Source organism: Anolis sagrei, chromosome 4 (genome assembly GCF_037176765.1).
Source record: "Anolis sagrei isolate rAnoSag1 chromosome 4, rAnoSag1.mat, whole genome shotgun sequence".
Classification (NCBI taxonomy): Eukaryota; Metazoa; Chordata; class Lepidosauria; order Squamata; family Dactyloidae; genus Anolis; species Anolis sagrei.
The window spans coordinates 104,262,986-104,287,218 of record NC_090024.1 but is presented as its reverse complement, the minus strand read 5'-3'; the positions used below and the strand labels follow the sequence as shown (position 1 = coordinate 104,287,218).

The following is a 24,233-nucleotide window of genomic DNA, read 5'->3' as shown; positions in this document are numbered from 1 at the left end:
TTTCAGCGGTGGCCAGGGGCACTTTTGCACAGTTAAAGCTTGTGCGCCAGCTACACCCGTACCTTGGGAAGTCTGACTTGGCCATGGTGGTTCATGCTCTGGTTACATCCCGTATAGACTACTGCAACACACTTTACGAGGGGTTGCCTCTGAAGACTGTCTGGAATCTGCAGTTAGTCCAACGCTCAGCAGCCAGGTTGCTCATGGGAGCTGGGTACAGGGAGCGCAAAACTCCTTTGTTGCGCCACCTCCACTGGCTGCCAATTAGCTTCCGAGCACAATTCAAAGTGCTGGTTTTAACCTATTAAACCCATTATGGTTCTGGTCCAGTTTACCTGTGTGAACGTATTCTCCCCTACAAACCATCAAGAGCGTTAAGATCTTCTGGAGAGGCCCTGCTCTCGGTCCCACCACCTTCGCAGTCGCGTTTGGTGGAGATGAGAGACAGGGCCTTCTCTGTGGTGGCCTCCCGGCTATGGAACTTTCTCCCAAATGAGGTTAAATCTGCCCCCTCCCTCCTGACCTTTAGGAAGCAAGTGAAATCTTGGCTGTGGAATGTGGCATTTACAGAGTGATGGCTGAGACCGGGAAATGACTAAAGTATTGACCACAATGTACCGACTGAGTTGGACATTGTTTTATCTTGGCAAATTGGTTTTATATGTATTTTATCTTATTGTATTTTAACTTATTGTTATGTATTATGTTTTAAGTGGTTTTATTGTTAGCATTGAATCCTTGCTGTGAACCGTCCTGAGTCCCTCCACGGAGGTTAGAGAAGAACGGTATACAAAATTCCATCCATCTGACCAGGAGTCCCATCCCGCAGACCACAAATTTTGAATGTGTCCACCTGAGAGTGGGTGACCGGGACAGAATAGGGATTCTGCTAGTGTACCATCCACCTCGCTGCACTACAGTCTCCCTACCTGAGCTAGCGGGGGTAGTCTCGAGCCTGGCGTTGGAGTCTCAACGGCTTCTCGTGCTGGGAGACTTCAATATCCATGCCGAGGCGACCCACACAGGAGCGGCTCAGGACTTCATGTCTGCCATGGCAACCATGGGGCTGTCCCAACAAATATCTGGCCCCACCCACTGTGCTGGACATACATTGGACTTGGTTTTCTGCCAGGGATGGGAGCAGGGTGGCGGTGTGGAGGAGTTGTCCATCTCTCCGTTGCCATGGATTGACCACTTCCTGATCAGATTTAGGCTCACTGCGCCCCCTAACCTCTGCAAAGGTGGAGGACCCATTAAGATGGTCCGCCCCAGGAGGCTTATGGATCCGAATGGTTTCCTGACGGCTCTTGGGGATTTTCCCGCCACCTCGGTAGGTGACCATGTCGAGGCCTTGGTCGCTCTCTGGAATGGGGAGATGGCCAGGGCAATTGACATGATCGCTCCGGAGCGTCCCCTCTCAAGTAGCCGAGCTAAACCAGCTCCTTGGTTTACTGAGGAGCTGGCAGTGATGAAGCGAAGGAAGAGGGAACTAGAGAGCGTGTGGCGTTCGGATCCGAGCGAGTCAAATCGAGCACGGTTTGTGTCCTTTCTAAGGGCATATGCCGCGGCAATAAAAGCCGCAAAGAAAACTTTCTTTGCGGCCACTATTTCGTCTGCAAGGAACCGTCCGGCGGAGTTGTTTCGGATTGTCAGAGGTCTTTTAACTCCCGCCACCCCAGGCGGGAGCCCTGACAATTCGGTCACGTGCTGCGAAGCATTTGCTCGGTTCTTTGCAGACAAAGTCGCCTTGATCCGTTCTGGGCTGGACACCATGTTAAATGCAGTCTCTGAGGATGTGACACGAGCACCTGCTTGTCCTATTTTGATGGATTCTTTTCAGTTTGTGAAGCCCGAGGATGTGGACAAGATACTTGGAGGAATGAGGCCCACCACGTCCATCCTAGACCCCTGCCCATCCTGGCTTCTAAAGGAGGCCAGAGGGGGATTGGCTGAGTGGGTAACGGTGGTGGTTAATGCCTCCCTCCGGGAAGGCAAGATTCCAGCGAGCTTAAAACAAGCTATTATAAAACCGCTGTTGAAGAAACCATCATTGGACCCCACTAAATTTGACAACTTTCGGCCTGTTTCCAATCTCCCCTTTTTGGGCAAAGTCATGGAAAGCGTGGTGGCCTCACAACTCCAGGTATTCTTGAGAGACACGGATTATCTGGATTCGGCACAGTCTGGTTTCAGACCGGGACATGGAACCGAGACGGTCTTGGTCGCCTTAGTGGATGATCTGCGCCGGGAGCTAGACAGGGGGAGTGTGTCCCTGTTGGTGCTCCTGGACCTCTCAGCGGCCTTCGATACCGTCGACCACGGTATCCTTCTGGGGCGCCTTGCGGGAATGGGCCTGGGGGGCACTGCTCTGCAGTGGCTCCAGTCATTTCTGGAGGACCGCACCCAGAAGGTGTTATTGGGGGACTCCTGTTCAACACGACAGCCTTTGACTTGTGGGGTTCCACAGGGCTCTATACTGTCCCCCATGCTGTTTAACATCTACATGAAGCCGCTGGGTGAGATCATCCGGAGTTTCGGGGTGCGGTGTCATCTGTACGCAGATGATGTCCAACTCTGTCACTCCTTTCCACCTGCTACTAAGGAGGCTGTCGAGGTCCTGAACCGGTGCCTGGCTGCTGTAATGGTCTGGATGAGGGCGAACAAACTGAAATTAAATCCAGACAAGACAGAGGTACTCCTGGTCAGTCGCAAGGCCGAACAGGGTATAGGGTTACAGCCTGTGCTGGATGGGGTCGCACTCCCCTTGAAGGCGCAGGTTCGCAGCTTGGGTGTGATCCTGGATTCATCGTTGAGCCTGGATCCCCAGGTTTCAGCGGTGACCAGGGGAGCATTTGCACAGCTCAGGCTCGTGCGCCAGCTGCGCCCGTACCTCGGGAAGTCTGACTTGGCCACGGTGGTACACGCTCTGGTCACATCCCGCCTTGACTACTGCAACGCTCTCTACGTGGGGCTGCCCTTGAAGACGGCCCGGAAGCTTCAGCTAGTCCAGCGCGCGGCAGCCATGTTACTAACAGGAGCGGGACGCAGGGAGCACACAACGCCCTTGTTGTTCCAGCTCCACTGGCTGCCGATCTGCTACCGGGCCCAATTTAAGGTGCTGGTGTTGGCCTACAAAGCCCTAAACGGTTCCGGCCCAAAATACCTTTCTGACCGCATCTCGGCCTATGAGCCCACGAGGGCCTTGAGATCGTCTGGGGAGGCCCTTCTCTCGATCCCGCCTGCCTCACAGGCACTCCTGGCGGGGACGAGAGAGAGGGCCTTCTCGGTGGTGGCCCCCCGGCTGTGGAACACCCTCCCTGTAGACATCAGACAGGCGCCCTCCCTTATGTCATTCCGTAAGAGCCTAAAGACATGGTTATTCGAGAAGGCATTTAACTAAGTGCTACAATAAATGACAATGACGACTGGAACGGAATATGGATTACGAGATTGGTTATGATTCTACTATGAGACGGAGCAGATTATTTAGTGTAATTATATTGTTGGTGTATTATTGATAGTTATGATGATATTTCGTTGTGTTATTGCTTTATTGTAAATTTGTCCTTTTTTATGTTGTACACCGCCGTGAGTCGCCCCAGGGCTGAGAACGGCGGTCAACAAATGCAGCAAATAAATAAATAAATAAAAGTTTAAAATAAATAAATAAATAAAATCCAAAAGGATCTTGTGACTTTATGATATTTGTACCAGCTATACTTATATAATTTGTTTCATATAGTGAAAATGCTTAATCTGAGGGGAATGTATATTAATTTGAATTCTCTGAATTGTTTATACATTATTTTAAACTTTAAATAACATGTCGGTGTAACCCCCTAGAAGTAGTACTTTTCTGGTCTGGTAAATAGTGAAACCATAAGGAGGAGGCCATTCCCAATTGTTGAGTTCAGAAAGAGACAGGGTTCCTAAGGAGGTGTAGTTGCTAAGGAGTAGGGCCATTTTGCTTTCAATAAGATAGTGGCATTTTCAATTGTACATTTAGGAAAAAATATATAATTTCTACATTTACTTTTGCTTTTTTAATTCAGGGCTTTACCCTTTATTTAAATGTTTTAGTGCATCTATGCAGCATGGGTGCGGAGTTATATGCTGGGACCTCACTGGACACTAGAAATGTTGGCGATCATGAATATGTGTATAATTCATTGTATAAATTGCTGTAAGAGATGAGACAGAAAGGAGTTGCACAAAATACCCAATTTCTGCACCTGACAATGCAGATTAGCTATAAACTAATTCAATTCCTGCTCAGTTGTGGGTTCAATATATATCTCATTTGCCTTCAGTATCACTCCCACACTTGACAACTTTCCGGCTGCCTTGGGAAGCTTAGAACAGATAAATTCCTACACAACTTGTGATTTTACATTGTACTTGTCCAGCTATGATTTTCTGTTTTCTCTTTATGATATATTTCTTCCAGATGGCAGATTCAGAGCTTTGATCAGGATTCTTCAACCTAATGATAGGCCCTCCAAGCTCATTTACCCGGCCCTCGCTCAGGGTCAACCTAAGTCTGAAATGACTTGAAAGCACACAACAACAACCACAACAACACTCCTATCTCGTTAGCCAAAAACAGCCCCACACTTCCCATTGAAATACTAATAAGTTTGTATTTGCTCAAATTGTTCTTCATTTTAATTATTGTATTGTTTAAAGTGTTTTTTGCACTACAAATAAAATATGTGCAGTGTGCATAGGAATTCATTCATACTTTTTTCAAATTATAATCTAGCCCTCCAACAATTTGAGGGACTGTAACCTGGCCCTCTGTTTAAAAAGTTTGAGGAGCCCTGGCTTAGATACTGAAGTTGATGTACCTGTCACACTGTATTACTGTTTTGTTCATAATAATGGAGGATGTAATGGAAAGGACAATGTAACACTTCAACAATGCTATTCGGTGTAAATTTGAATGTGGAAGTAAGACATTTTGATGAAATATTTAAATGCTTCTAAACCATCATCCTATAAAAATTTGGATACTGTTCCATTATCCATGTGGAGGCCACTAGGGGCCGCTAGAGAGAGAAGGATAGTCCATTTTACAGGGGTGGAGGGTGGGTTGAAGGGGGGCAACAATTGCCCCCTGTTTTCCTTGTTATTCCCCCCCCCCCCAAACACACACCCATGTCCCTGTCATGTAAACAACCCTCTTGAAATAGGAAGTGGGGAAAGGGAGTATCCTTCTCTCTCTCTCTACTTCCCCCTAGTGGTCTCTGCCCAGATAATGGAATACTAACAAAAATGTTAGTCAGCTTTTCTGGATTTGCCCTGTTTTCCATAAACAGATTTTCAAAACAGGAAATAATCTGAACACTCTCTGCTGCATGTCAAAACCATACATAGTATTTTGTGCAGAATTTCTGAAAGGATCACTTTGAATTCTTATAAGAATCTTTTCATTAAAACATATGTGCACATATGGATACTTACACTCCTTACATTCACATGCAATACAACATTGATTCATAATGAAATATTCACCACTGTTTTTTTTCTTGATTCCAGAATTTTCTTTGTTTCATAAAATTAGCATATTATATTGCATTTCTTTTTGTCGTGTCAGGAGTGACTCCTGGTGTGAGAGAATTGGTCGTCTGCAAGGACGTTGCCCAGGGGACGCCTGGATGATTTGATGTTTTTTATCATCCTTGTGGGAGGCTTCTCTCCTGTCCCCGCATGAGGAGCTGGAGCTGATAGAGGGAGCTCATCCGCCTCTCCCCGGATTCGAACCTGCGACCTGTCGGTCTTCAGTCCTGCCGGCACAGGGGTTTAACCCACTGCACCACCGAGGGCTCTGGTATTATACTGCATGTTTATCTAACATACAGCAACTGGCTCTCTCTGTAGCTATGCACATCTGTGTCTATGAGAAAGGGAAGGTGTTGATGTTGTTCATGGGTCTATTTGGTGGAGAAATGGCATGATGTGAGATATGCTTATCATTGCAATTTGTTGTATCCCACAGCAGAAACACTTCTATCCTTAAACACCACACCAGTATAGTAAAATCAGCAAATGGTTTATTGTAGGATATATGTAAGCAAAGCAGAAAAAAGATAAAACAGTATAATCCAAAACAGTATAATCCAGGGATAAGAGATAGTTCATGAACTTCAAGGAACAAAGGTAAAAACACAAGATCCAAGCATGCAAAATCCAGAGAACAAGACAGCATGGAAATCAAATAGATGAAACAGGAACCTGGCAAAACGTGAAACATAAAACAAGAAATCCACTTGGAGAAAGACCATCATGACGTTCCAACGTTGATGAGAGTGAGCCAAAATCCTTCCTTTGTTTCAATATAAAGCTTTTCCTGTCCCAAGAATCGAAAGGAAAGCATTCCGCTTCCTCTTATAATCAGATAAGAATTTATCTTTCTTTTCCAGCAGACAGGTTGACCTTTGCCAATCCTGAGAATTCTGTCTCAGTTTACAAAAGTCTTGCTTTCTATCTTGACACTCATTAAATTCTGCACCTGACAAACCATCCTCAGAAGACAGTTTCTCAGATAAAGAATGCTGTGGGCATCTCCCAGGAATTTAACCTCATGAATCTGCAGGAGAAGCACTCTGTTCATGAGACACCTGGGCTTGACTCAGGCCCAGAAAAACCCTCATCCCCATTGACATCAAACACAGGCTCAGAAAACCTTTCATCCTCATTTACATCAGACAATCACAGGCTGAACTACAACACAATTGTTCATCAAAGAAATTAGAAAAGTGTGTCTGAGAACTAATATCTTAATGGTTATTGGTATTAACATATAACAGACTGTCAGATGTATCTGTTCAGCCAATTAAGCATGTCCTTCCTTGCTTCTTCGATGAAAGGCCTATCTTGAGGGCTAATGTCTTCTCTTTTGCGGTGTACAAAGCCATGGGTTTGTCCTGGATAAATTTTCACTTTACAATCAGTTTTACATTGTTCTTTTAGCTTCTGCTGTACTTCAGCAACCTACAACAGAAAACATCTTCTTAGCACTGGTTCCGAATTAATGTCATCCCACGATCAACAGGACTCATCTCTTATTCCATAGAAAGTTATACAAAGTCAATGAATAGACTTGTTGTTTCTGCATTACTATTTGTCAACTATACATTTTGAAAGAACACCGTACCTCGTCTAGAGGAACAGAGTCATCGTTCTCTGCGAAAATGAAAAAGGTGGGGTTCTTAAGATCGTAATTGTCCTCGTGAAACCTGATGATTCCTGGAATATATTTGAGGAAAAAAAGCAGCATTAAAATTAAACACTAAACTTCTACTAAGTAAATAGTTTTATATCTTTGGTATCACACCTTTTTGCAGTTCCAAAGATTCAAAAACAGGGATGTTATGTAGGAACTATCCATTTTCTGTTTCGGGGGGGAAATGATAAGAAGATCGGAAGATTCAATCACAGGAAGATTTGGGGGCAGCAGAAGACTTAGCTATGGAGGCATAAATTGCGTGAGACTCATATACCATATATTCTGGCATATAAGACTACTTTTTAACCCAAGAAAATCTTCTCAAAAGTCAGGGGTCATCTTATATGCGGGAGTCATCTTATAGGCGGGAGTAGTCTTTATGCATGGGAGTCGTCTTATACGCTGGAGTAGCCTTATGCATGGGAGTCGTCTTAAATGCGGGAGTAGTCTTATATGCTGGGAGTCGTCTTATAGAGCGGGTACTGAAACTTCCAATCCGGATTGGAGAATCTGTGGTTGCTGCATATTGCGGGGGGAACTCAAAAATGGCAGTGGCAGCGACAGTATGAAAGCATTAAGGGTGACGCTGTACAAGTATGGTAGAAGAAAATCCATTCATCAGGATTCGTGGACCTAATGCGGTCCTGATGGTGAGGTGAACGAGTGCCTCACCGGGAAGGTGTAAGTGAAGGGCGAAGCAAGCTGCAGGCGTCCGGGGTATGGAAAAAAGAGAGAGAGAGGTTCTGGGCCCAGCAAAACACAACTCTTTTACTTGTCTGGCTCGCCCTTGTATCCTATTACCGCATCTCCTCCTCTGCCTCTCAGATCTCACTCCAGAAGACTGCAGTGAAGCGGTGCAGGTGCGCATGTGCGAGGTCTGAGAGGCAGAGAAGGAGGGACAGTAATAGGAAAATTTCCGTATTGACATCAAATCTGATGCTTTAAAATTTTCATTTGGTGTGTGTTGGAAGAGGGGTAGTCCTATACGGCAAATATATCCCAAACTCTATATTTTAACTGGAAAAGTTGGGGGTCGTCTTATATGCCCAGTCATCTTATATGCCGGAATATACGTATATCCCAATGCAAATCATAGAATCACAGAGTTGGAAGCGAGTTCAACCCCTTGACAAGAGCAGCAAAATCACATTCAAAGCACCCCTGACAGAAGGCCATTCGGCCTCTGCTTAAAAGCCTCCAAAGAAGGAGACTCCACCTAACTCCGGGCAGAGAGTTCCACTGCTGAACAGCTCTCACAGTCAGTAAGTTCTTTCCAATCTTCAGGTGGAATCTCCTTTCCTGTAGTTTAAAGCCATTGTTCTGCATCCTAGTCTCCAGGGCAGCAAACAAGCTTGCTCCCTCCCTCCTCCCTATGACTTCCCCGTACATATTTATACTTGACCATCATGTCTCCAGACATCCTGAGGAGTGAGGTTGAATGGGCCTTAAGAAGCATTGCTAACAACAAGGCAGCAGGAGACGACGGAATCCCAGCTGAACTGTTTAAAATCTTAAAAGATGATGCTGTCAAGGCGATGCATGCCATTTGCCAGCAAATATGGAAAACACAAGAATGGCCATCAGACTGGAAAAAATCAACTTATATCCCCATACCAAAAAAGGGAAATACGAAAGACTGCTCAAACTTCCGTACAGTGGCCCTTATTTCTCATGCCAGCAAGGTAATGCTCAAGATCCTGCAAGGAAGACTCCAGCAATACATGGAGCGAGAGTTGCCAGATGTTCAAGCTGGGTTTAGAAAAGGCAGAGGAACGAGAGACCAGATTGCCAATATCCGCTGGATAATGGAGAAAGGCAGGGAGTTTCAGAAAAACATCTACTTCTGCTTCATTGACTATTCTAAAGCCTTTGACTGTGTGGATCATAATAAATTGTGGCAAGTTCTTAGTGGGATGGGCATCCCAAGCCACCTTGTCTCTCTCCTGAGGAATCTGTACAAGGACCAAGTAGTCTTCCTTGCAGGAAGGGTATATATGTTGATGGTATATGTTGTATATGTCAATAATCCTATTTCAATAAAAATAATTTAAAAAATAATAATACAAACAATAAAATAAAAATCATAACAGAAAATAACAATAAAACATTAACAATAACACAACAATGTTTACAAAAACCTATGGCTGGGCCAAATGTAAAATTAAAATTTTAAAATATGCTGAGCATGACCAGGTAAAAACTAATTAGGATAGAATTTTTGGAGAGGGATGGGGAAGTCCTAGGGAAGTCTAGTTCAGGGTATTGTTGGCTAGATTTCTAAGGATCTGTTTTGGGAGTTACTTTCAGAGATTAGTTTCCTGAAGTAATTGTCTGTGGATGAACTTTGAAGACTTGTAACCCAGAAATGTATATGATTTTATTCTAACGCAACCACAAGCTTTTCATGCCAGTACTTTCTGAAATCAATAAGCACCTGTACCTGAATTAATTCAAGCTTGTTCAATAAATGTTCTTGTTCCTTGGTTAACTTACATCAGCCTCAGTGTGTGTACCTTTGTGGTCAAAGTATTCCTAAAGTTAGCTTCCCAGCAGCCACTAAGAATCTCTAGTAGCACAGTGTGTGTTACAAAACAAACTCATAGTATTACCTCAGCCTGATTATTCTTTAAATGGTGGCAGCGGAATTCAATTGAAGAACCATTTTAAGTCTCTCAATTTTAATGTTTCCCAATTCCTACCTTTTTAAATACTAAGTGCCTCTCCCCTTCTCTGTTCTAAATTCCCCTGATATTGTTATATTTTGGTGGTATAATCAGTGGGATATATTTTAACAATTAATTTAGAGGAAATTTAAATATTAAAACTGCTTCAATCATCCCTCCATTTTGGAACCTTTTGAATGGCATTATATTATACATGACTTCTCTGAATCTAGACACTATACTCTTATTTATAGCCAAATCCCATTGGCTTTTTAAGCTGCCCCATGACATTGTTGACTCATGTTTAACTTGTCCACGAGGACTCCTAGCTCTTTTTCACACATACTGCTGTCGAGCCAGGCATCCCCCATTCTTTACTAACCCAAATTTAATACAATGATCATAACTCAGCTATAAGCCTTTTTACACATTATGAAGACAAGTTTGGTGATGTGTGAATGATTTATGCTTAAATTATAAGTAATAGGCTAGGATACAGTCTCCAAAGAGCACAGAAGTGTAATCAACCTTAATGGCTCAAGTTTTTTGACAGACAAAAGCATGCTCCAGCCTAGAAGTATCAACTTATTTCCATCATCTTTCCATATAATACATGCAGAGTTATCAATGTGTACAGACTCCATTGTACATGGCACTTACCATAAATTGATACACCAGCCTTAAATTCCAAATATCTCAACATCAAATGATGAACAACAGCTCCACCCCAGCAAAATCCAATGACACCTATCTCCTTTGCATGGCATTGTGTCTTCAGATAATTTAAGACAACGTCTGTTTCCCTGAGATACAAAAATGTAGGTAAACGAAGACATTAGTTAAGTAAAGGTAAAGGTTTCCCCTGACATTAAGTCTAGTCGCCTCCGATTCTAAGGGGTGGTGCTCATCTCCATATCTAACCAAAGAGTCACTGTTGTCTGTAGACGCCTCCAAGGTCATGTGGTCAGAATGACTGCATGGAGTGCCGTTACCTTCCCGCAGAAAAGGTACCTATTGATCTACTCACATTTGCATGTTTTTGAACTGCTAGTGTGCAGGTACAGCTGTACCAGGAGCTCCAATTTTGTTTGCTTTGCATTTAATGTTTGTTATAGTCCTAAGTTTCAGGGACTCTGCAGATAGGTGGCTTCTTTTGGCTGCAATCATAGGGCAAGCCACCTGTCAATTATAGTTAGGTTCCCTGGTCCCGCCACCTTTGGGTTTTTGGAGGGAATAGGAGCCTTTTTGGGTCAGTCCACACAGAGCAGCTTTCCATGCAGGACATAATACCAAGAGCTACTGTAGAAAGCTTCGTCTTCTACGGCTTGGCCGGGGAGATACAGCCCCACAGCTTGGCCGGGGTTACACAGCCCGCAGCTTGGCCGAGGATGATCAGCCAGCCATCACCGAAACCTGAACTCCTTTTCCCTTGGAAGTCTACAAAGCTCTGCTTGGTAAGGATCACTCGCGGAAGCCAGACGCAGTTGGTACCGGGTGCAGGGGCTCCACGCCAACAGAGGCAGACTGTCCAGATTAGTAGTTAAGGATTTCCCCATTAGTTAAATTACAGTTAAGAAGATAATGCCTGTTCCCAGTGAACAAGATCGAGAGAGCCAATAGACTATTAAGAAAGCCTTGAAGTACCTGTTTGTTTTTATTAATAAAGAACTTTGTTGAACCTTTAAGCAATCTAAGACCCGTCGCAAACTAGGTTCCTGCGGGAGAAAACCTTGCTAGCACGTCCCTGACGTCACGAGACTCCGCCTCTCGCCCCGCCCCTTTCTCCGCCCCTTTCTCCGCCCCAGAGAGTATGCTGGCAATGCTGCCCTAGCAAAGGAAAAACCACTCTCGCAAGGAGAAAGAGGCGGAGAAAGGGGCGGGGCGAGAGAAGGAGTCTCATGACGTCAGGGACATGCTAGCAAGGTTTGCTCCTGCAGGAACAGAGTTTGCGACGGGTCTCAGTTGGCAGAATTCAACTGAGAGAAAATGCGGGCAATGCTGCCCTAGCAAAGGAAAAACCACGCTGGCAAAGAGAAAGGGGCTGAGAAAGGGGCAGGGAGAGAGGCGCAGGCTCATGACGTCAGGGACGTTCTAGCAAGGTTTGCTCCCTCAGGAACCTAGTTTGCGACGGCTCTAAAGACTTTGTTTTGGGGAGGTCCAAGGGCCTTTAATCTGAGGCAGCCCCGGCGTCCCGTTGGGCACACAGAATTTATGTCTACAGTCTTATGCACAGGCCCAGCGTGCGACAGCACAGCTAGGTTTACAGAAGCTGGGGCTAACCTTTCGGTCAGCAAGTTCAGCAGGTCCGCAGTTTAACCCACTGCAGCCCCAGGGAGCTTGAAGACATTAGTTAGGAAACCATTATTAGAATCATTTATGTGTACTAATCTGTCAAGTCAATATAAAAATAAGATAGATTTGTCAGAATGACTGCTTAAAACAAATATAGCAAAGTTTTTAAGAAAATATTTTGTTAAAGAAAATATAGCTCACACTGCTTAGGAAATTTCTGGGGTCATCTCCTGAAGGTGAAAGCAAGCTATGAAACTGAATAAATAGGTGACTGGATTAGTTAAATATGCTGGAAACATATCTCCCTCTGCATTCCGCCTCGTAATTTAAGATCTACTGGGGAAGCCCTGCTCTTGGTCCCACCAGCTTCGCAAATGCGTCTGGTGAGGACGAGGGACAGGGCCTTCTCAGTGGTGGCCTCCCCGCTTGTGGAATTCACTCCCCAGTGAGATCAGATCAGCACCCTCCCTCCTTTCTTTTAGGAAAAAACTAAAAGCATGGTTTTGGAGCCAGGCCTTTGGCTAGTGGTTACAGCAGCACTTTAGACACTCAACCCAGACCATAGGACTGTTACGACAATTGAAAATGGCTTTGTGATTTTGCGATTATTGTGATTATATGACTATGTGATTATGTGATTTTAATTGTTTTAATTCGCTGTGTATTATGATTTTTACATTGTGTTACTGATATTGTGGCATCGAATTGCTGCCTGTGTTAGCCGCCCTGAGTCCCCCCTCGGGGGTGAGAAGGGTGGGGTAGAAATGGTGTAAATAATAAATAAATAAATAAATAAATAAGCAGTGGACATGTGAGCCAGCAAAATAATATTAGAAAACATATTTAGTGAAAATGTGACAAATGCTAACAGTGAAACCCTTATATGTGCAGTCTATGCATATTTATGAGTGTTATTATAGGGTTGTTGTAAGTTTTTCAGGCTGTATGGACGTGTTCGGGAATCATTATCTCCTGTCGTTTCACCTGCATCTATGGCAGGCATCTTCAGAGGTTGTGAGGTCTGTTGGAAACTAGGAAAATGGGGTTTATATATCTGTCTAATTTCCAGGGTGGAGGAACGAACTCTTGCCTGTTGGATGCAGGTGTGAATGTTACAATTGGCCACCTTGATTATTAGTATTAATGGCCTAGCATTTTTCAAGGTGTCGATTCTTACTGCCCGGGGGCATCCTTGATTGAGAGGTGATTAGCTGTCCCTGATTGTTTCTTGTCTGGAGCTCCCCTGTCTTTATTTACTGTTATGATTTTGGAGTTTTTTAGTACTAGTAGCCAGAATTCTGGAACATGGCCATACAGCCTGAAAGACTTACAGCAACCCAGTGATTCCGGCCATGAAAGTCTTCAACACAGTGTAATTTCTTTTACAGTCACACAAGCTTCAAGGAGCTGTAGTTAATGAATTCCATGTTCCATTTAGAAACAACTGTACTTAGTTGACTTCATTTGCCCCATTTTAAAAAAGTATTGGATGATATCAGTCCAATCAGTGTAAGGCCTCTTTCACAGTATAATCATTGGGTTATTCCCATGACAAATGGAGAAAATAGGCACAGCTTACGGTGTCCTCATGGGAAAATGTAGAGATTAAGTCCTCTCCTCTCTTTCTGAAATTACATCTTAATTTGACCAGGCACCCCATCAGTCTCAAATATCCAGAGAATAACTATCATTTGACCTGAACATTTACCTGCTGGTATTTTTGGAATCTCGTGTTTTTTGCCAATCACCATATGTAGCCCTGTCATTCGATGGTTTCAAAGGTTCTTGCCCTTTAAAGAAATCTGGGATAATTGCTCTGTATGGAAAAATAATACAAGCTCCTTTATCAAATACTAATTTTGATATTTTCGAATATTAGCCTATAATGCATAAACGTTGACATCCTACAATCCCCAGCAATGTTTCTTAACCAAAAATAATTTTAAAATAGCTTTTAGTTCCTTTATCCAAATTGTTTTCAAAGAATTCCTGCAGTATTTTTTGGTTAGTTTCTATATCTTTTTCTGATTTTATTAATAAATCGTTTAGTCTCCATCTCCTGGTATATTGGCCAATTTTCATTTCAATCTTTAGGGGGCAATGATCTGTATGTATTCTAGGTAATATTTTCACACTTTTGGTTTTTACTGCTAGGGCCTTTGATGCCCAGCACATATCAATTTGAGACCATGTCTCATGTCTGTTCGAATAAAAAGTGTAATCTCTCATTTCAGGGTTTCTGGTCCTCCAAATATCTTGCATCTGGAACTCTTGTTGTAAATTTAAGAAATCTTTTGGTAATCTCCCTCCTCTAGAGCCTCCTCCTCGTTTCTTTTTCTTTGACTTATCCATCTCACAGTCTAAGACCCCATTGAAGTCCCCTATTATGATTAAATTATCTTCCAGATGTTCTATTATTTTCTTTCTCAGAAACTTTATAAAGTCAGATTTAGCTCCATTTGGAGCATAAATATTGCAGATGAGAATGTCTAAGTCGTTGGTTTTAATTTTGACCCCGATTGCTCTGCCCTCCTCATCTTTAAATGCTAGCTCTGACTTGAGATTCTCCTTTGCATATATTGCAACTCCTTTTTTCTTTTTGGTGGCTGAGGAGTAATATAATTTTCCTAGTTGTTTGTTTTCTAAATGTGCAGAGTGTTTTTGCATTATATGTGTCTCCTGTAACCCAATTATGTCACATTTCAGACTCTTGAGTTGGTCGTTTATTAATCTTCTTTTATTGAGGCTATTTAGCCCATTTACATTGTTAGACACAATCCTTAACGTCATCATCTAGCTTTAAGTCAATTAAGTCCATGGTTATTTTGTTCTTATAACCTTGCTTGCCATAATCTTCTGGAGATATTTGTCTGGCTCTTTTTTCTCCTTTATTCCTCTTTGTTTGGTCTGGCTCCTTGGTTAGTTCCATGTCTTCTTCTTTCCTTTCTTTGTCTTTCTTGAATGTTGGGCTTTCTTCACGCTGATCTCTGCCTTGTTCTTGTCCTTTTAAAAAAAATTGGTAAAAAGCTTTGGCCTTATCCACTGATGTTATCCAATATTTTTCGTCCTTATATGTCGCCATTATTCCCTCATTCTTTTCCCATCGGAATTTTATTTGTTATTTCTTTAATTCGTCCGTTAGAAAATAGTATTCTTTCCTTTTGTTCATCATAGATGTAGGAATTTCTTTTAATATTACCACTTTCTTTCCTCTGAAGGTTGTGGGCTTTCCAGAATTATTTCTCAAAATTTGATCTCTTATACATTTCCTTGCTAGATGTACCACGATGTCTCTCGCTGTGCCATGTTTTTTGGCATAGGTTTCTGTACTCTGTATAATCGATCTATATTATTATCCATCTCTTCTTCAGGTATGTTTAATATTTTAGCTGTTATCTCTGTTATTATGTTTCTTAAATTGTCCTGTTCATTCTCTTCAATGTTTCTAAACCTCAGTTGGTATTCGGTCTCTTTCATCTCCGTCACTTCTTGTAGCTTCTTCATTTTGGTTGTTATTTCTTCTAATTTATCCATTCTTTTATTGGTTTTGTCCATGGTTTTTTTCTGAATTGAGTTGTCCTTTTTGATTTCGGTAATTTCTTTCTGCATCACATTTATATCTGTTTTCAAAGTGGAGATTTCCTCTTTTATTTCCTCTTTCACTTTCCCCATTTCATCCTTTATCATTTTCTCCAATTTGGTTTGTAATTTTTCCTGAGATTTTTGCATTTTTTCCTGTGCTTCCTGTAATTTCGCTTGTGTTTCCTGTATTTTGGTTAATTCTGACATTATATCTTTAGCAGTCACTTCTTTAGATGTGGGTTCCTCTTGGAGTGAGTTTCTTCTTGCAGTTAGGCCTTTGCCTAACTTCGCAGTGGGGGTTTTCTCCATATTTTCCACTTCCGTATGTCTCTGTGTTTATTCTTTAGTTATTTAGTATTTAATATGTAGATCTTCCTGCTCAAATAATTAATATTTTGCTGTAATCTTGCTCCTTGGTAATTGTCCAATTCCCACACAACCTGTCTGGTTAGCTGGCACTACTTTATCTGTTGGGTGGTGCTAATCAATATCTATATTATAGTTATCACAATGCACACAATATACAATATACAATGTACAGTAATAATACTAATAAGTTATTTCTATTATTTTGGTTATTCTATAGGCTGGTATCTATCCCATCAACTCTGGAAGTATCTAATTCTGTCTTTGCCTTACTTAGTATTCCTTATAATTGGGTAGTTATATGAATGTAGGTATAAGCACATATAATTATGACACAGTACATCTAATTATCCAAAGCTGCTCACAAAACGAAAGGAAAAGTAATGCCTCCACCTTCCTTAGATGGGAATATTTAAATAAATCAAATGCAGAAATAATCCTTAGAACATGCTCCTTAACTACCACTATTCACTTTTCCACATAATCACCAGACAATTGGATACATTTCTGCCAACAATGAACAAGTTTTCTGAAGCTGTCACAGAAGAAGTCGATGCTCTGTTTCCACAACCAGAGTCTCACAGTTCTCTCATCCTGGGTACCCCTATTAAAACAGCTTCATTGGCTGCCGATAGGTTGCCGAGCCAAATTCAAGGTGCAGGTCATGACCTATAAAGCCCTAAACGGTTCAGGCCCCGCCTATCTTCTCGGTCCCACTACCGTCTCAAGTGCAGTTGGTGGGGACGAGAGAGAGGGCCTTCTCGGTGGTGGTCCCCCCATCTCTGGAACGCCCTTTCAAGGGAAATAATACAGGCCCCATCCCTCCCCTCCTTTCGTAAGAGCTTGGAGACCTGATGGTTTCAACAAGCCTTTGAAAATGACCAGTTCTAACTCAGCCCTACACATTGTCGAATACGGCCTTATTCTTCCTACCAATTATCCAGATTCTTTCCTCTAATCGGCCATGGAATGAACAGCCACAGACATAGTATTATTGTTGCCTGCCATAGCATTACACTCAATTCACGGGCCCCCTAGAATTTTTGGGCTTGCACAAAACTTGGCCCGGCCTTTTACATTTTTAAATTGCCTTGAGCAGGCAGGATTACTTTTAATATATGTGTTATGGCGACAAATTTTATGCTTATATTTTGTTTGTTAATCTTATGGTTATGTTGTTTTTACTTTGTATGTTTTTGTGATGTTATCTGGGAACCGCTCTGAATCCCCTCGGGGAGATGGAGCGGTATATAAATAAAGTATTATTATTATTATTATTATTATTATTATTATTATTATTATGCACAGATCTTCCGATAGCAGTGATACAACGATCATCCTGAATCAATCTGTCAACCTTTTGCTTGTGAAACTCGGTGGTTGCTGTCACAGGACATCCAACTCTTTGTTTGTCACACAAGTCAGATGTTCCCACCTCAACATCTTTAAACTTACTAACCCAATGACGCACAGTACTCACATCAACACAATCACCATAAACAGCTTGCATTCTCTGATGGATCTCCTTTGGGGTGACACCTTCTGCTGTCAATTCAATGACTGCACATTGCTTAAGTCTCATTGACCAACCGTCTGTGCAGGGTTCCATACTTTGCACTTTAACAACACAACCGTTCAATGCTAAGGCTTCCTGCCAAAACTGAACTGTAGAGGAGAGTCTACTGAGCAAGCCAGTACCTGCTGCATACCAATACTGCCATCTGTTGAGGAGTTACGAAGGTGGAAGCATTACTTTTCATTTCATTTGTGTACACAAAATTATAACTATTTTGTGTAGACAAAACCACACTTGACTTCATGACAGAAACATTACAGAACATTTCATTCCCTTCTGTATAAAATAGTGTGAGATGTTCCAAGGAATCCTTTGGGAAAACAGATCAACCAACATGGACCAAGTGGTGCAAAGCTACCCATTTTTGATATTATACAACCGGATTCTGAAAACAGTAAATTCTACATGAATTGGAATCGTAAAACTCCCCCTCCCTGCCTTTTTTTTCTTCTGCAGCTGAGATTAAAATTAATTATTGCCCAACTATTCCCTAAGTTCACATATACAATTCTAATGTGTCTATTAAAAGCAAAAAATATATGTAACTTAACACATTCAGGTGTGGAAAAAGCTACTTCTCAACCTCAAAGTTCTAGATATTTTGCATAACTGAGTCTATTACTTTATGTATAAGTCTACAAACAGAGATGAAATACATTAGATTGCTTTATATACACAGTGTCCATACTTATAATAAAACGTTTGTTGGGTTACCAATTAGGTAAGATATGATTGAGAAAAATCACGAAATATTTCTTACATATATCCCTTAGATGCAAGCATGTCTGCTATATATCTGGTATTTGGTAGCTGCCACCCCAAAGCGTCGTGTACCACTATGACAGCTTTGCCGGTAGGGTGAGGAGGCTTGTTCACGTAAGCACTGATGTGTCCGACAGAAACTTCATGTCCCCGCCCTTCATAGTCAAACCTGTCTCCAAGGTTGCATGGGCAAGGTCTTGCTTTATTGGCCATCTGTCATAATGAAAACAAGATTCACAAAGGTTAATGCAACTAAACTTTGTTGGATTTTTCATATATTTATCATATCAGGAGCAAACCAAGGATGCAGTTGTAATGTATTTAAAAAAAACATTAAGTTTAGAAACTTGGCATTCTATTACATGTCCTTTGACCAGTAGCTGGCCACCTGGAGTGTCTCTGGTGTTGCTATAAGAAGGTCCTCCATTGTGCATGTGGCAGGGCTCAGGTTGCATTGCAGCAGATGGTCTATAGTTTGCTCTTCTCCACACTCGCAAGTCATGGATTCCACTTTGTAGCCCCATTTCTTAAGGTCGGCTCTGCATTTCGTGGTACCAGAGCGCAGTCTGTTCAGCGCCTCCCAAGTCACCCGGTTTTCTGTGTGCCCAGAGGGGAGTCTCTCATTTGGTATCAGCCATTGATTGAAGTTTTTTTTAATACTGGTAGCCAGATTTTAAAAAACTCTAAAATTACAACAGCACAACAACAGAGAGGAAGCAAACAATGACATCTAATTACCTCTGAACAAAAGTTTGCTCTAGGCACAGTCAGGCCATTGTATGCTAATCAAGGTGGTCAGTTGAAACATTCACACCTAGCTCCATCAGACAAGAGTCCTTTGTCTCACCCTGGTCATTCCACAGATATATAAACCCCTTTTCCTACTTCCAACAGACCTCACTACCTCTGAGGATGCTTGCCATAGATGCAGGCGAAACGTCAGGAGAGAATGCCTCTAGACCATGGCCATATAGCCCGAAAAAACCTACAACAACCCAGATTGCAGACTTGGAGGAAGTTTTTGTACAGCACATTCTTATTTGGAGAATTATTGGTGTTTCTTCACAGTGCTTACAAATCCTCATATCTTTCTGTGCATAGCTACAGCCTTTCTTTTTGACAATTTCATTCTACATAAATATGTTTAAATATACAGCACTGAAGCTGAACTCTGTTCACATTTAGCTTACATATCATGTTATACTATCACAGGATGCTCTGAGTCTCCCTTCGGTGTGAGAATGGCTGGGTATCAATACAGTAAATAATAATAATAATAATAATAATAATAATAATAATAGTAATAAACCAGCGGAGTGTCTGCTGTGGACTCATCTTGTGGCATTTCAAATAATAATAATAATAATAATAATAATAATAATAATAATAATAGAAACGTGCACTGGCAGATTATGTGAAAGGCAGTCAAGAACCAACATTGAGGGAAGTCAATAGTAGTAAACTGCTTAAAGTGCAAAAGACAAAGAGTGAATACTGTAAAAACACAATGCAGAGCAGAAGAGAAAACTGGCAAAAGAAGGATCTCCATGGACAGTTCTTGGGGGAAATTGACAACCAAATTGACAAAGAAAAAGCATGATTGTGGTTCACAAATTGAACTTTGAAAAAGGAGATGGAGGGTCTGATTCTGGCAGCCCAAGAACAAGCCATTAGAACAAATGCCACCAGAGCCAGAATTGAAAAGTCAATAACAGATCCCAAATGTAGACTGCAAGGAAGCAGATGAAACAATAGATCATATACTCAACTGTTGCAAGAAGATTGCACAGACAGACTACAAGCAGAGGTATAACGCCATTGCTCAGATGATTCATTGGAACTTGTGCCACGAACACCGTTTGCCAGCGACAAAGAACTGGTGGGATCACAAGCCTGAAAAAGTTACAGAAAATGAACATGTCAAATTATTCTGGGACTTCTGAATTCAGACTCACAGAGTTTTGGAGCACAAGACTCGTGACCTCACGATCGTGTTAAAAAAGAGAGTGTGGATCGTCGATATTGCAATCCCAGGAGACAGCAGGATTGAAGAGAAACAACTGGAAAAGCTGACACAATATGAGGACTTAAAGATTGAACTGCAAAGACTCCGGCACAAGGCAGTCAAGGTGGGTGCAGTGCCTAAACACAATTGGCGCTGACAAGATTACCACCTGCCAGCTACAAAAGGCCACCTTACTGGGATCTGCATGCATTGTTTGCCAATACATCACAGAGTCCTAGACACTTGGGAAGCATCCGACGTGTGATCCAATACAACAGCCAGCAGAGTGACCTTGTTTGCTGTGGATTCATCTTGTTGTGTTTCAAATAACAATAATAATAATCATCATCATCATCTTATTACCTCATTACAAGTTTACAGCCCCTGCATATAAAATACTCTAAGGCAGAGTTCAGCCACACAACCCATATTGTGTGGCAGGATTCTGCCTTCCACTGCAATAAGTATGACTTTTTAAACATATGTCTTTTTCACTAAACTGGACACACCTATGTTTCATAGAATCATATAGTTAGAAGAGACCTCATGGACCATCCAGTCCAACCCCACTAAGAAGCAGGAAAATCACATTCAAAGCAGATAGCCACCCAACCTCTGCTTAAAAGCCTCCAAAGAAGGAGCCTCACCACACTACAGGGCAGAGAGTTTCCTGATGAACAGCTCTCACAGTCAGGAAGTTCTTCCTAATGTTCAGGTGGAATCTCCTTCTCTGTAGTTTGAATCTATTTGTCTGCATCCTAGTCTCCAGGGCAGCAGAAAACAAGTTCCTATGACTTCCCCTCACATATTTATACATGGCCATCATGTCTCCTCTCAGCCTTCTCTTCTTCAGGCTAAACATGCCCACCTCATAGGGCTTGTTCTCCAGACCCTTGATCATTTTAGTCATGCCCATCATGTTCCTCTAACCACATATATCACAGCTTGTGGCAGTGAGCCACTGGTCCTTCTCTTATCTAAAGCCTTTGATAATGTTCTGGAGATGAAAGTGTCAAGAGTTATTTGGCTGAAACACCACATGCATATTTTGTATATACCTGATTCCCATCTATCCCACTGCAGTGGAGAGTCGAGCATATCATGCTAGATTTTAGGGCTGGGCGGTTTCGTTTCGTTAATTCGTAATTCGTTAAAAATTCGTTATTTTTTTTATAACGAAGCGATAACGAACCATTCTGGAGCAACTTAAAAACGAAATGAATTTTTAAATTCGTTTCGTAAATGCTTCGGATTCGTTATGTATTTGTTTCGTTATCGTTTTGAGGTCGTTTCATTATTATTTCCTCATGTCTGGGGCAAGTTTTATAGTTGTTTTTTGTTTAATTAGTGAAAAAAATTATAAATATCACACCAACAGTCAACAACAGAGGGAGAGGGAAGCTTCAGAAGTTCCCCCTGTCCCATTTGGAAGTTTTTTAGCATATTGCGCGGTCGTGTCCGCCATTAACGAATCGATTCGTTATTGTTTCGAAATCGTTTCGTTAATGTTTCGTAATTTTTTAAACATTTACGAAATTTCGTAAATATCGAACTTTTTAAAAGAAAAATTTCGGAATTCTTTTAAATATCAAAACGCAAAAAAAACCAAAAAACGAATCGATTTTAGAAACAAATTTTTCCGTTGTTACCCAGGCCTACTAGATTTCTACATACCTGCAACAGAGAGTCTTCCAGGTCCTTAGAAGAGGAGAAATGTTGTTAAGTTTTACAAGAAATAAATGAATTGGCTTTCTACAAATTTCTTCTGGTTTCACAGGAGTGTGTCCTGCACTAGTCCTGGAGACAGAGAACAGAGACTGTTATGTATAAAAGAGGTTCAAACTTTGGCACTAAATTAAGAAATGGGAGGAGACTGAAACCCCTCCTCTGTACTCTTGCCTTTCAGTCACAATTATTTACTTAGCAAGTTTCTTTCCGGATTTTTGCTTTTTTTAAACAGTCTTTTCATACAGCTTCTCAATTAAAAAGAGATGCAAAGATTTGAAGCAGTAAGCCCACATTCTTCTTTTATGATTATCTCTTTGATATATTATCATTATTCAGATCTTTCATAACACTGCATTCTCTGTTTAAATGCCTTTTTTGAAAAGTATATAACTATCCTCGATTTGCCTTCACGGTTCATTATCCATGTGTTGATATTAAAGCAGCCTTTCTCAACCTGGGGGTTGGGACCCTGGGGGGGGGGGGTCTTGAGGAGGTATCAGAGGGGTTGCCCAACACCATTCGGAAACGCAGTATTTTCTGTTGATCATGGGGGTTCTGTGTGGGAAGTTTGGCCCAATTTTATTGTTGGCGGGGTTCAGAATGTTCTTTGATTGTAGGTGAACTATAAATCCCAGCAATGACAACTACCAAATGTCAAGGTCTATGTTCCCCAAAGTCCACCAGTGTTCACATTTGGGCATATTGGGTATTTGTGCTAAGTTTGGTCCAGATCTATCATTGTTTGAGTCCACAGTGCTCTCTGGATGTAGGTGAACTACAACGCCAAAGCTCAAAGTCAATGCCCACTAAACTCTTCCAGTATTTTTTGTTGTTCATGGGAGTTCTGTGTGCCACGTATGGTTCAATTCCATTGTTGGTGGAGTTCAAGAATGCTCTTTGCAGACTTGGAGGAAGGTTTTGAACAGCACATTCTTATTTGGCGAATTATTGGTGTTTCTTCACAGTGCCTTCAAATCTTCATATCTTTCTGTGCATAGCTACAGCCTTTCTTTTTGACATTAACATTCTTCATAAAAATTGTTAAATGTTATACAGCAATGAAGCTGAACTCTGTTCAGAACTCCAGAACTCAAGGTCAATGCCCAACAAATCCTTCCAGTATTTTTTGTTGTTCATGGGAGTTCTGTATGCCAAGTTTGGTTCAATTCCATTGTTGATGGAGTTCAGAATGCTCTTTGATTGTGGGTGAACTATAAATTCGAACAATGACAACTCCCAAATGTCAAGGTCTATGTTCCCCAAACTCCACCAGTGTTCACATTTAGGCATATTGAGTATTTGTGCCAAGTTTGGTCCAGATCCATCATTGTTTGAGTCCACAATGCTCTCTGGATGTAGGTGAACTACAACTCCAAAACTCAAGGTCAATGCCCAACAAATCCTTCCAGTATTTTTTGTTGTTCATGGGAGTTCTGTATGCCAAGTTTGGTTCAATTCCATTGCTGCAGCCATGGAGGAGGCCTCCCACTTGCCCCTCGTGGGAGGAGGCAAGCGGCGAAGGCCCCCTCCATGGCCGCAGCTGTTTGGCTCACACAGGAGCCAGCAGCCATTTTTTGGGAGGGAGAGGCTACCGAGGCGGCTTCGCAACCCCAGGAAAATGGCCCAGCGACCCCCTTGGGGGTCGCGACCCCCAGGTTGAAAACCGCTGCTCTAGAACATGGCCATATAGCCCGGAAAAACCTACAACAACCCATTCTTTTGGACTCTATTTTCTCAATTGCCTTTCTGAAACTCCTGCTGTGCTGTCAGGATTTTGTTTTGCCCATCAAAAGGCTAGCAGAAAGAGACATATAAGAGAGCTAAAGCTTCATTTCTCCCCTCCCTCCTGTTTTCAATTCTGCGATGTAAGAATAACCCTTCTATATATGTTGTTGTGAATTTTTCAAGATGTAAGTTGAAGTCTGGAGATTAAAAAAGATAAGTTTTTAAAAAAGAAAATTGGGGAGGGATAGTGGGGGAAACAAGATTTGATGGCAAATCAAATGGATAAATCTTAAAGAAAGCAGAGAC

The 24,233-nt window shown here is 41.9% G+C and overlaps 1 protein-coding gene across 1 annotated transcript; it reads right to left on the bottom strand.

Moving 5' to 3' along the window:
• Positions 1-6,036: 6,036 nt before the first annotated feature.
• On the bottom strand, positions 6,037-22,283 carry LOC132772775 (carboxymethylenebutenolidase homolog). Its single transcript, XM_067467551.1, has 7 exons — positions 22,149-22,283; positions 20,239-20,362; positions 18,468-18,682; positions 13,892-13,999; positions 10,552-10,694; positions 7,157-7,248; positions 6,037-6,993 (listed from the first exon to the last, which is right to left on the bottom strand). Exons 2-7 carry the CDS (start codon positions 20,302-20,304, stop codon positions 6,814-6,816), a joined length of 804 nt encoding a protein of 267 aa, XP_067323652.1. The 5' UTR covers positions 20,305-20,362; positions 22,149-22,283; the 3' UTR covers positions 6,037-6,813.
• Between the last annotated feature and the right edge of the window lie 1,950 nt (positions 22,284-24,233).